This window comes from Plasmodium inui (assembly GCF_000524495.1).
Source record: "Plasmodium inui San Antonio 1 unplaced genomic scaffold supercont1.8, whole genome shotgun sequence".
Lineage (NCBI taxonomy): Eukaryota > Apicomplexa > Aconoidasida > Haemosporida > Plasmodiidae > Plasmodium > Plasmodium inui.
Genome location: NW_008481842.1, coordinates 1 through 13,563, shown reverse-complemented (window position 1 = coordinate 13,563; position 13,563 = coordinate 1). Strand labels below are relative to the sequence as shown.

Sequence of the window (13,563 nt, the reverse complement as noted above, 5' to 3'; positions counted from 1 at the left end):
AAAAAGAACGCATTGTTGTATTTGTACCATTCGCTTTATCGTACAAGAGGTGGGGAAAAAAAGAAAAAATCAGCTTAAACCTAGACATAAATCAGCGCAAGGTAACAAGAGCGCATCATTTCCTTTTCTTTCTAAATTTATGTCTCCATTTTTACACACCTCTTAGAGTGGCTTATGGGAATGTGTGGATTTGCTGTGTGCTGTTCAGCTCCGCAATTGTGGTGCCACACTGATCATGACAATGCTTTGCTTTATTTTGCTTCTTTTTATTTTATTCTATTTTACTTTATTTTACTTTTTTTTTTTTTTTTTCCTTCCGTTTGGCAGGTCGCCAGTAAAATGGCTAAGAGCACAAATGATACGAAGAGCAAGAACTTCATCAACAAAGAGTTACTAGTACGCATTGCAGAACACAAAGAAGTGGCGTGTGCCCTCTGTGCGGAGAGTGAAATGCAAAGATGAAAGCACAAGCGAATGTTATAATGCTTCATTTTGTTTTCTTCGTTCTTTTTTTTTCTTTTTTTTTTTTTACTAGCTCGAAATTAAGAAAATGGAGAAAGAGCTAAGGAAGCGAAATGAGGAATACGAGGAGCTGAACAATAGCTACCGGGAGGTTTACGTACGCGAGCAAGAGGGCGGCGCATGTGCGCACATATGAGTTAATGTATAGAAGCAGGGGCAAAAAAAGGGAGGGTGCCCTTGCTCATTTGCATATTTGCCTGTTGCATATTCGCTTGTTGCTTATTTACTTGTTGCTTATTTACTTGTTGCTTATTCACTTGCTGTTTATTCGCTTGTTGGTTATTTATTTCTTTTCTCTGCGCCGACTTGTCCTACACAGGGCTCCTACATTGTGAGCAAGACAAACCTGGATGAGGCGACAAATGTAATCTCGAGATGGGATGAGAAAAAGAGTAACGTGTCGCGGAAGGGAGGCACCACGTCGCTCAATCATTGGCATTGGTATATGCTCTCGTACATTGCCTGCAGACGTTGCTACACACATTTTCCCCTTGTGCACACCTCCTCCTTTAAGAATTACGAAGAGCAAGTCCTCAAATTGGAGACCATGATAACGGAAAAGGAAAATCAGTACTGCGATTTGCAGGTAATAAAGAAGCTCCAAGGAAGAGCTCAACTGAATGCCACTTCTTTACGTGTCCCCATTTAACATCACTGCTGGCACACATACCATGAAACAAAACCTGTACAGGAAAGCTTCCAAGAATTGCTGGAAGATAAATGCAAATTAGAGGCAGAACTTCAGGGCTACCAGAAAGCCATCTACGAGATGGAGGAAAACTGCGCTTCGCTAAAGGAGTCTCATAAGGTAATGCCATTCGCGTTCACTTGTTGTCAACTGGTGGTCCCTCTTTTGTCATTCTTCTCCATTTTCGTCTCCATTTGTGCAAACTAGTGTAGCTACCATGTGGACTACTTTTTTTTTTTTTTCTTTTTTACTTCTTAGGAGGAACTGAAAGAAATCCAAGAAGAGTTGTCCAATCTGTCCTCTCAAATGGACAGTATGAATGTAATGCCTTCGTTGAGTGGAGCGTCCATGTACCACTCTTAGACCGTCGGTCGCGCGTCCAGTTACGTTGTTCATGAGATTCTTCTGTTTTGTTTTATTTTGTTTTGCTTTATTTTCTTTCTTTGATGCTTCCCTCGAATGCATTGTAGGAGGAGCTAGAGTTCACGAAGGAAAGATGCAGAGATTTGGAGCGATTAAATGAGGTAAGTTGAGGCAGTCCATTGGGGACGTTGTCACGTCAGTGTGCTTTCCTAGTTGGGCTACCCCCACTTTGTTACGCCCATTGGATCTTCCCCCCAGGAAAAAGCCTCCACCATCGACACCCTCACTGGGGAAATTGAGAACTTAAAAGTAAGGCGAGTAGGAGCAGCTGCAGAGTCAGATGCAGACACAGATGCAATCTGAGATGCAGAATAAAATACAGATCGAGATGAATATGCACCATGTGCGCAAAGTTGCGATGGAGCAGCGCTGTGTCCCTCTTCACAACCTGCTCATTTGTGCATTGGCCACTCCATCCCCAAACCAGGAGGAGAAAAAAGTGCTCGGAATCGACGTGGAGATTATCAAAGCGCAGCAACAGAGAATTAACGAAGAGATGCAGCAGGTGCATAAGGATAAGGAGGAACTAGGTCGAGAAAAGGAAGAAGTGGAGCGAGAAAGGGAAAAAGTTGATCAAGAAAGGGAAAAAGTTGATCAAGAAAGAAAAGAACTGGGGCGAGAAAAAGAACGCATGGACAAATGCAGGGAGGAGTTACTTCAAGAGAAAGAACTGATACAGATCGATAGAGACGAACTGGGAAAGGAAAAACACAGACAGGAAAACAACATGAAAAGTATAATCATAAAATTTACCGACTTGCAGAAGGAGCTTGATGATCTTGCGTCGGAAAATTCGGTAAGGAGCGCGACGCACTGGTGCTGTGCACGAACGTTAGTTAGTACACTCGCGTGCATAAAGCACTGCAGGGCGAACTGGTTATTTGGGGAAAGTACAAGCCATCCCCTTTTTAACGTGCCCCTTTTTTAACGTGCCCCTTTTTTAACGTGTCCCTTTTTAATGTGTCCCTTTTTGACGATCCCAAACGCGTTGCAGACGAAGGAGTCCTGCTTACGGGAGAGCGAACAGAGGGTGCGCGCGCTGGAGAAGGAGGCCTCCCTCTGCAAGGTTAAGAGTGTGCAAAATGGAGGCTCCGCGTGCGGCTAGCGTCACCAAGAGCGTTCCTGTTACTGCGAAGGTTACTGCGAAGGTTGCGGCTAATTTTTTTTTCCCCCACCGTGCCACTTCTTCCCCGCAGAACAAGATTTCCAACCTGGACCAGAAGATGCAGGAGCTAAAGGTACGCGGGGGACAGAAGATCCTCGCCGAGAATCGGCGTGACGGCTTCACCCCCCCCTTTTCTGTCCATCGGTACATTAACTCAGTGGAATATCCACATGCCAATTTCATGGACCACCTGCAACTGCCCATTTGTTTCAACCCATCAGAGCGAACTGGCCACAGAGAAGCAGAAGAGTAGCGAACTCCAGGTAGATGCTGTTGTAGGACGCACCCATCGAAGCGTGCGTCTTTAGGAGGGATACCACTAGTTAATCAACACACACTTTTTTTTTCTTTTCTTTTTTTCTGGTTAATTCACCATTCTATCTTTCCCCTTCTTTTTTTCTTTTTCTTTTATTTGCCTTTTCAATTTTTAGCAAGATACAGTGAATAAAACTGGAGAGCTTCTCAAGAGGGACTCTATTATTCAGGTTTGCTGTTGAAATTTTGAGAAAGCCTTCCCATCCACTCATGCTCATACAATTATTTCTCTGTGTCTTTGGAGCTACTTGCGAATAATGATTAAGATGTACCCCGCTCCATGTTCATCTTTTTGCGAACTTTACTCAGGTTTTATATACCAAGCTGAAAGAGAAAGAAAGCGAGTTAGTACTATTCCAGGTAAGAACATCCACTCATGGGAAGGGGTGACACACGCCTCTGTAAAAAAGGTGCCTCCTTTGCTGCCTCTACCCCTTCGATTCACAAGAAACCCTCTTCTCACCCCGTGGCCGTTTCACCCTTTCCCCCCTGCGACAGAATGAAAATTTATCCCTCAAGAATCAAAACAACGAGCTCAGCAAAATATGGGACAGCAGGAAGAGCGAAATGAACAACGTAGAAGTTGATTTATATCAAGTAGGACATCACCTTGCTTTGTCTGACCATCTGCCACGTCCTTGGCCTGTTCGTGTGGGCATTAGGTGGATTCACCACCACAGGTTGGTAATCTTCCCCATCTTTCTTTTCTCTGACATCCTTTTGTAGAAGCTATCTAAGTTAATTATTAAGAACAAAATCCGGGATAGGGACGATCTGCGCTTTGATGGGCACCCTCAGTCATTTCTTCTGAAAACGGTAAGCGCGGCAAGTCGTCTACGAAATGGGCGATGAGGGTGAGGGGGGACCATTGTACGTGTGCGGTTGGATGTGGTGCCTGTACATCGCCACACTAATCTTTAGTAATGTTATCACCATTGTTACTTTATTTTTGTTTTATTTATTTTATTTTTTTATTTTATTTTTTTATTTTTTCCTATTTTGTTTGTTTTTTCCGAAGCTGTGGTCCGGCTACGTCGACATGTGCAAGAGCATCCTGAAGACGAGGGACGGGTACTTGTACAGCGGAAGCAGAAATCACCGCTTCATTTGCGCCTACAACACGGACTTGGTAAGGAGGGGGGCAGCCCGGCTGGGACGAGCACGCACCCGATCTGGTTCGCTTATATTCAGCTATCTTCTGGTGCCTTTTCCACTACCCTTTGGACTCTTTTCCACTATCCTTTGGAACCTTATCCACTAACCTTTTGTGCATTCTTTTCTCCCGATTGCAGTTCCTGGACGTGAGGCAGGACAACACGAAGAAGTAGTAAGTCCAAGCCGCGGTGGAGACGCCGAGAAATGAAAAGCGCTGCAGTGGCGCAGCGAACCATTCACCGTGTATCTGCACATCGAGTCATCCATTTATCCCTTTATCCACTCATGTGATCATCCGCTCACTCGCTTACCCCCGACGAAGCCTGCTGTCCTACAGAAACGAAACGAGGGGAATCTTCCAGGTCAATGAAGACGAGGTGAAGAGCCTGGTGTACGTGGGCCCACTGAGCAAGTTCCAAGGACAGAGCGTTGCCCCATGCAGCAACAAAGTTAACCTCGAAATGACCAAGGGAAAGAGATGCAATTACGTGTTTGAAGAAATGTACGTGACTAAGAAAGGAACCAAAATAGTCCTGATCAAGGAAAAACAAACAGGCAAATATTTTAGTGGTTTGCACAAAAATATGCTTCCCCAGGAAAATGAAAAGAAGAAGACAGGAGTGGACAACCTCGAATACAACAATGTTGTGAGCACGCTAATTAATTACATGACCAATGAGGAGAAGGAGAGCTCCAAGGGCGACATCATTTTGAGGACGTCCAACCAAAAGGTCAAGATTGAAAGTGGGGAGGAACCCTTGGAGGGAGTGAACAAAACGCGTCTTGTTAAAAACCAGCGGGATAAATCCAACCCTGGACACGCTCCCAAAGCGGCAGAAGCGAGTACTAATAAAAGTGAAACTAAAGCAACTGGGAAGACAGAGGTAGGAAAGAAGAACACGAAGTTGGCGTCCCCATCTCGGGTCACCCCGAAGGGCAATAACAAGCAACTGAAAAATGAGCAGCAAATGAGTGAAGAAAATTTACACAGGTATAATATCGCCAAGGAGATGCTACTGCTCCCGGGCAGCAATGGTAGCAACGGACGCGATGACAACACCCATGGAGACGTTAACCGAGGCAGTGACGGGGGTGACAGCGCGAGCACAGCGGATGGCGGCCGCGTGCCCCTCTTCCATTTGAAAAACGAATACGCGAATGACACAGAGGAGGAGTCAAAATGTGCCACAAGGGAGAAATCGGCGGTGTGTCCCATGAATGGGAAGAACTCGGTTAACTCGTTTTTAAAGCATCCTAGTGCAGCAGCTGATTGTGCCGCTCCCCTTGCTAGTACAGCTGACTTTAACGATACCAACATTGTGCTCAGTATAAACAAGGAGGAGGCAATTTTGTTCGAAGTTTTTAATTATGAGCAGATAGCCGAGCATGACGCTGTGCGATTTGCCTCGGAGTATGTGCTGCATTTCCTTTCCAATTGGCAGAAGGGTGGCTACTGCTCTTCTTTGCAGGATGCGTCGTCCACGACTGTTTGTAGTGAGCAAAGCTCTAATGTGTTCACGTCACTCGATGGCGATTGGTGCATCCTCCCTGCGTACATGTCGTACACGTGAGGTGTGGCCATCAACAAGTCACCTTATGGAGGATTGCTGCTCAATGCTCACTTCAAGATGGCAACGAAGTTTCGCGGACAAACAACCAACCAGTGCGCACATCCTCCTTTAGGCGCAGCGCAAGGGTTGATCTAATGCGTTAATCTGTCGAAAATGAACATGACGGTGAAGAGGATGGAAAAGAAAATATAGGGGAGGCAGGATAAACTTGAACGGAGCTGCGACCGAATACATTACTTTAACGAAGATATACGTACAATTTAATTAACCTTTTTGTTCATTTTTTTTTAATTTTGTTCTCTCTCCATCCGCGCGAATAGCGGATCCTTTAATGAAATTCTTTATTCGTAAAATAAATCGCATTTTTTTTAATTTTTCTTTTTTTTTTCATTTATTTTTCCGTGTATGTTATGTACATGTGTGCATGCGGTGATGCCCCCCTCTTGATAATTTCGCACGCCTCCCCTGTTGCCTTTGCAGAGATGGTTTTTCCGTCTATCGGGCACCGGCCGCCATAGTTTAAGTGTATGTCTATATCTGCCTGCATTTCTATGCGTATATTATGTGGCTACGCCTTCTCATTTGGCTTATTTTAAGGAACTTACATGGATGCAGTGGTTCACCTCTGTACTCATTTTACCTTTGTATTTGCGCGATTTTTGGCCCCCGTTTAATTTTTCGAACTCCCTTTTTCAATTTTTTGCTGTTTCCTCATTTAACTGTGCCGTGGGCGGGGGAATACAATGACTCGCACAAACATATGCACATGGTTAGGTAGGTACGAACGTTATGTACACAGGCTATGTACACCCCCAGACAAAACGCGCCCCATACGTTGATCGCCTGTGCCTGCCAGACCACATGCTGGTGTGCCACTGGACGTGCCAGCTGCTGCAAAGACGTGCCTCAAGCGGCCATTTAAGCATTCCTCAATTTAGCATGTTTGGAGAAATGAAAAAATTGCTCCCGCGAAAATAAAGCGCTATACGAAAAAGCGCTGTTGTGTTCGTTCAGCAGATGGAGAAACTGTACATATGCGCGATTTTTTTTCTTCTACATTCGTCTTAATTTCGCCTGATTTTTGCACCTGGCTGCGTTGACATGTAGAAGATCGGTGGTCCTGAAATGGAGCGCGGCAGATGGAGAGTTATGCCTTCATGTGCGGCGTGCCTGGTGACGCGGTACGAGAAGTACATGAGCGTTTTTTTCTTTTCTGTTTAGCCTTTTACGAGTTGTTTTCTAGAACTTTGCGAGTGTTTTTCTCCACAATACACGTAACGCGTACAAGCATCACGACGAATTAAAAACGTTGAGCCAGGTTTATCGATCATTCGTTATTTTCACCTACCTTGCAGCCACGATTATTTTTTCTCGTCACATGAAAGTAGTACATTTAAATTATACATATAATTTCTTATGCAGACGCGCAACCCCCCAGGAATGTATATATTTTTATTTTTTTTTTTATATACTCACCCATCGTAGGAAGAGCACGGAATAACGCTTTCTTAACGTTGAAATGGTGAAGCGTTTGTTTTGTTTCTTTCTGTATTTTTTTTTACTTAACTCGAAAAACTTCTTCATTTTTTCTTTTGTACATTTGCTGAAATTTCCGCATGTTGTTCCCTTCTCTCCGCTTAAGATTACCTTTGTCATGCTTCGTTATTTTCGTGGCGCAAGCCATATAGAAATGTTGTCCAAGTTTTGATGTGACTATACATAGTTTTTCAGACGTGTCGCCAAGCCTCATGCGCCTAGTTTTACATAAATAGGAAGGCGAATGTATTATGCATACATTGGTGCACTTTTTTTTCTTCTTATTCTCTCTGTTCTTTGCAATGCATTGCACTTATAGAAAAACAACCATATAGAAACCCATTTATATACCAAGTACGCCTATCAGAAGGAGATTATTAGATATTTATTCTGAACTTGCATTTTAAAAAAAAAAAAAAGAAAAAACAAAAGGACATCAGCCTACTTATAATCACTCTTCGCTGCTTCCCAATTTTTGTTGTTCTTTTTTGTGGAACTTTTTCTGTGAATCGATGGCTATCCGTCTTCTGCCCCCACTCAGGAGAGAAGTCTTTTTTTCTTCTTCCTACCATAACTCTCAATAGAGAAATTACAAAAAATATTAACCGCTCAGGAATTTTTTTAATACTTCTAGCTTTGGTAATATTTTTTTGCTCAACAAGGTATTATATCAGAACAAACAGAAAGAGTGCTCCTGGCAACAAATGGGAGAAGCCGCAACAGCACTGCCTCTTTAGGAACATGTCGGGGTCCCCCCTCAGAAAAATGTCCGTTGGATTAGGACCTATGTTGGCCTCATGGAGAGAATTAAAACTAAATCCGATGCCAGGACACCTGGCTTACCGAAATGCCAATGTGAATAATAACAATAACGTCGACGGGGATAAGGCTCAAAGAGGAAACAGCAGTAATAGCAGCCCCAGGAGTAACACGTGCAGCGCAGCGAACCGAAGTAACAACAAAAATGATGTCAAGGATGAAGAACACTCACGGGAGTGTACTCCGTACAAAATTGAGAAAAGGAAAAAAAAAAATAATAACTTGGACTCCATGCAGCAGGTGCTATTAAAATTAACGAACGGAAAACTTACATCAGAACAGCACCATGTGTACACGGTGGATGGGTACAGATTAAATTTATATCGAATTGTAAGTACCAATGAGAAGGAGAAGCTGCGAAAAAAGAAAGAAGTGTTTTGTTTAAATCATGGGCTTCTGGAGTCATCCATTAGTTACATTTGCAGAGGGTACAACTCTTTAGCTCTACAGCTTTTCGCTAATGATTATGATGTCTGGATAAGCAACAACAGGGGAAATGCCTTCACAAAATTTGTTGGAAAAAACTACGCCCTGAAAAAGCTAAGGGAAAGGTATAGCTTGCAGGATCTTAAGGACATTGGTCTTGATGTCAGTGAAGAGATTGCCACACACGGAAGTAGCAATGGCACTGGTGACAACGGGAAGGACTACACAGCAAATGAAGGCAGCCGTGATGAAGAAACCCTCCCGAAGGCAAGGAGAATCCTGAACTTACACCAGGGAGGCAATACCCATGATAACGCTGCCGAGAGCCATGTAAAAAAGAACTGGCAAGGAGCCAAAAGAAGTGATGACGAGCATAAAAGTAAGACTATCGCTACAGCTTGTGGATCCCTGGGTCCGATACTCTCTATAGTAGATGACCCCCCTGCGGAAGGAAGCAGATTCCGGAAGAAGACTCTATCGGATGGTAACGACAAACCACAGGGACGAACCGAGTGTAGTAGCAGCAGTAATAGTCATAAGGACAGCAAGAATATATCCTGCAACATTGACAATGCTACCCTTGTGGACATTCTTAAGGGAACAGGAGGGAGCGAGGGCGCATATAGAAATGAGAACAGTACGACGATGAGCCGTGGGAAAAAGGGGCAGCAGCAGGACGACCACGATGAGGACGATGATGACTTGATTGAGGTAAAGGAACCCGAAATAGTCGACTGGACATTCGAAGACATGGGAACGAAGGATATCCCCGCAATTATAAAGTACATCAGAAAAAAAACACAGAAGGAAAAAATTGTCTACGTAGGATTCTCTCAAGGAAGTGTGCAACTTTTAGTCAGCTGCTGCCTGAACGACTATGTAAACGACAGCATTAAAAGGACCTACCTCATATCCCTGCCGGTTATTGCAAAAAACTATGACGAATTGTCTAAAGCTATGAAACACTTTTATATTATGGCTTCGAATTGGCTGGAGGCAATTTTCGGTACTAAAAACTTCCTATCGATGGTGTTTCCGGAGAAAATCAGTGTTAGCCTAATCGGAATTTTAGGTGATTTATACACTGGCAAGTTTCTTAAGTTTTACACCGGTAACGTAGACCATAATTATAAGAAGATTTACTACAAGCATACTCCCAGTGGGTCGACGTCGAAGGCGAATCTAAAAAAATGGTTGTCATCAGTCGATAATCGACCCGTGTCTGAAGCCATAGACAAATATGCAGGTAAGTGCTGCTTCCCCATTACCGTCGTCTATGGCATGAAGGACTGCGCGGTGGATGCAGAAAGGTCCATTGAGTATATGAAGAAGAAGTTTACGAAGAACGACCTGAAGATTATCACGGAGCCTGAGTGGTCGCACCTGGACTGTTTTCTGACAGACAAGCGGAACATCGCTCTGTCGTGCATTCTGGAAGATATGAAGTGGGAAGAAGAGAAGGAGAAGAAGCAGAAAGAGAAGAAGCAGGAAGAAAAGAAGCGGGAAGAGTCGTAGGATAAAACGTCGGATGCGAACCCCACCGGAGGTTTCGCTAACTCGAGGCACAAGTGAAAACAGAAAAGTAGAGTGAGTCCAGTTGCCCAACCTGATTATGGCCTTTATACGCGCTTAGCCGGTTCTGTGAGCTTTTCCAGTTCGTTGTCCACCTTGGAAGCATCCCAGCGTACCTTTTTTTTTTTTTTCCTTTTTTTTTAATTTGTTCATAATTCTACCCCCCACCGTGTACGTATCACTTCTTTTTTTTTTTCACCTTCGCAAGGTGGGCCTCCCCCTGGCAAGGAGGCCATGCCTGTATATGTATGCATAGGTAGCTATGCACACGTATGTATTCTTTCTCTTTTTGTTGATTTTAAGCTCTCCTTGTATTGATTCAAGGGATAATCTTCCAATTGCCACATTTGTCATTTGAAAATGTTTGTTGGTCTTTATGTTCCTGAAACGCTAACTTTCTCGTTGACATGAGAAATGTCAGAAGGGAACAAGTCCCTTTAAAGAAAGAAGGAGCGAAATAGCAATAGCGTGGAATTGACGCTTATACTGAGGGTCTCATTTATTTTATGCTTTGAAGTTCACATTTCGAGGATGAAGAATAAGTCGTCAGAAGAATTCACCGTTGGGTGTGCTGTCTCACATGTGTAGATTTTCTTCCTTCTGTATCTTCACTAATGGCGGGATCTTACAGAGGGTGTTATACCAGCAGTGTTAAATGATGTAGCTCGGAGGCATACCAAATGTGTAAAGGAAACCCTCATGAGAGGCACACAGTCAGAGTGCTGAGCTGTTAGTTCCAAATGTTAACTAGGATTTGGTATTCGAACCCCTGTTTAGTAGTCTCGACTTGTAAGTCATAGTGTTAGGGATGTCAAAAATTCGTCCTGCCTGAGGTTCTCCAGAACAACATTGTGATATGGCAGTTAATCTCTGTTTCTGCAATGAAGCATCTTTTGCTGTACAGCATGTTGAGACGCATATGAAATTTGAAGTAACAAGAGAAAGTGATTCTGTGTGTGGGTCGCATCTACTGTGGTGTATCTCCATTTTCAGATCATCCATTTGAGTAGGGCATCATAATGTAGAAGTGGCTACCAGTCGCACTGGTTGACTTAATGGATGAGAGAAACCGATTAATCTATTAATATTTCATGTAAATAATTTCTTCTTTGATGGTACAATTGGCATAAACGGGAAAGTAGGGAGCTAACGAATTGTAACGGCATCCGGTCATCATTAGATGGAGATGTTGGAAAAGTGTTATGGATCCTTTAAAAGAATGAAGCTGTATGCGCCTCTGTGCTGGACATATTTTCTATGCCAGGCACTGAGGACAGTAAGGGATCCTGATGTTTGTGCAGCTGTGCTGAATTTTCTTTAATGGTTGATGCAGAATTAAAGAGTTTATTTTGTGTTCCAGATGGTCTGTATGATTGCCTAAGTGGAGAACAGAGTTGTCCCAAGGAAAAGATACATCTTTGGGGAATCTGATTATATCAGCAATGTTATCTACCTTCTGAGGAGTCAAACATGAGAGTGGGATTCCTGAAACCTTCATCCTGTGCACCATAGAAATGGATTAAAATTGTTTGGGACAAACACTATATTTACACACACAGTCCAAGTAGAATGTAGTCTGGACAAATCTGAAGCAGAGAGAAAGAGGGGTTATATTTCACAATTCGGTTATTTTGGTCTATGTGGACACATGCAGGACACAACATGTTCTTTTTAAAGACAGCTGAGTCTAGATTCCAATTCATCCTCAAGTAAGTGGCTCACTTATGAGGGAGTATACACTGCTAGGCTGCAATTTGAAACAGTTAGATTAGGACTATTTCATCCGTTAGAAATTGCAAGTGAAAGAAGAAAAAAATAAGGGAGTAATATTACTTCCATGCAGTATTACCGTTTGGGAACTTTTGCTTAAGTCTTTAAGGAGGAGCACATAGAAAATGATGATAATGAGGAACCGTAATATACACTTTGGTGTCGATATGCTATGTTTTGTTCACTGTACGTATTGGGATAGTCTAGCACCACCTCATAGTGCTTACGGTACATATATTCGTTGCGGAATAGTGAAAAATTGAAATTGATGACGGAAAAGGGTAAAGCTCGCGTGAAAGGAAAAAGTTAATAAGCTCTTGTAATCCTCTATGAGCAAGTCAAGAAGACCAACGTTTGGATTGGGGAGTTTTGTTTTTTGTGCCTATAAGCGCGGGGCATTTTGTATTTAATTTTCGGAGTATAAAGCATCCTGTTATGGAGTTTCAGGAAGTCCCATTGTTCGTAGAATATAGAAAGTATACAGCGGTCCTGGAGAGTAGCAGATAAGAGCGAGTTTCAACCGGAAATGTCCGTTTTTTGGAATATGAAGTACCACATACATTCTTAGTTTATAATGTTAACCGCTGGAATCGTTATGTTTTTTGTCATGGTCTGGTTGCAAGCGGAAAGTGGAATGTACATTACTCGGAGTATTGTTTCTGTTTATTATTTATCTGTATTATTTCTTTAGCAAGAAAGGAACGAAGTCATTGTATATTGCGGTAGAAAAAACAAGAAAGAACATGAGTGACAACGGTTAAGATGGATACATATGCTGCACCGACATACGGGACGAATGATCTTGCTATTCAATCCATAATTATTATAACGAGTACTGTTTTATTTCATTTTATTTTTTTTTATTTTTTTTTATTATTATTATTAAGCTATTCAATTATGATTTTATTATACAATACATAAGTGCACTCATCTTCCCTCCCAACCTTTCATCCTTATAAATCTGTTTATTTCTAGCCAAAATGGTTGTACGACAACAGGTTGATTCTAGTTTTTTTAAAAGGCGGCTAGTTATAAACTTGTTTATTCTTAGCTATTTTTTTTTTTTTTTACCATTCAGTAGATATACATATCTTTTTAATTTTTTGAAAAAAAATTTTTTTTAAAATATAAATTATAATTTTTTTTTTTATTTCAATATTTTTATATAACATTTATGTGTAATCACATTTTCTGTTAACTTTTACAACTTATATTTTATAATTTGTAAACTTTAATATATAGTGATTTTTTCACCTTAGTTTTTTACATTTTTCAGTAATTAATAGGTTTTTTTTTTTACTTCTAATTCTAGATTTTTGTTACTTTTGTACTTTTAGAGAAATATATAATAGAGTTTCATAAATTTTAACAATACTTAAGACTATATTTATTATTAGATACCAGAAATTGTGCGCTCTTTTAACTAATGTAGATATAAGTAGGCTTTTTTTCTCTTACTTCTAGTATATATCAACAATGGCTGTTAGAACAAGACAAAATAAGAAAGAGAATAAAGGTGTTTTTCTCTTTTGCGCCAAAGTTTCCTTGTGCACTCTTCTATTCTGGATTATAAATTGCTCTAATTCTGTAAGAACAAAAAG

At 41.8% G+C, this 13,563-nt stretch overlaps 2 protein-coding genes across 2 annotated transcripts; both read left to right on the top strand.

The window, feature by feature from the left end:
• Positions 1 to 339: 339 nt before the first annotated feature.
• C922_02265 (hypothetical protein) lies at positions 340 to 5,839 on the top strand (the record flags this gene model as incomplete). The annotated part of the gene is made up of 19 exons (XM_008817864.1): positions 340 to 396; positions 536 to 619; positions 842 to 886; positions 1,037 to 1,108; positions 1,214 to 1,330; positions 1,469 to 1,531; positions 1,681 to 1,734; positions 1,832 to 1,882; positions 2,061 to 2,429; positions 2,628 to 2,699; positions 2,830 to 2,871; positions 3,020 to 3,061; positions 3,230 to 3,283; positions 3,423 to 3,473; positions 3,612 to 3,710; positions 3,840 to 3,929; positions 4,132 to 4,242; positions 4,406 to 4,440; positions 4,591 to 5,839. The coding sequence occupies 19 exons, from the start codon at positions 340 to 342 to the stop codon at positions 5,837 to 5,839; spliced, it is 2,757 nt and encodes a 918-aa protein (XP_008816086.1).
• Positions 5,840 to 8,140: 2,301 nt separating this feature from the next.
• C922_02264 (hypothetical protein) lies at positions 8,141 to 10,135 on the top strand (the record flags this gene model as incomplete). The annotated part of the gene is made up of 1 exon (XM_008817863.1): positions 8,141 to 10,135. One exon carries the CDS (start codon positions 8,141 to 8,143, stop codon positions 10,133 to 10,135), a length of 1,995 nt encoding a protein of 664 aa, XP_008816085.1.
• Positions 10,136 to 13,563: the final 3,428 nt, after the last annotated feature.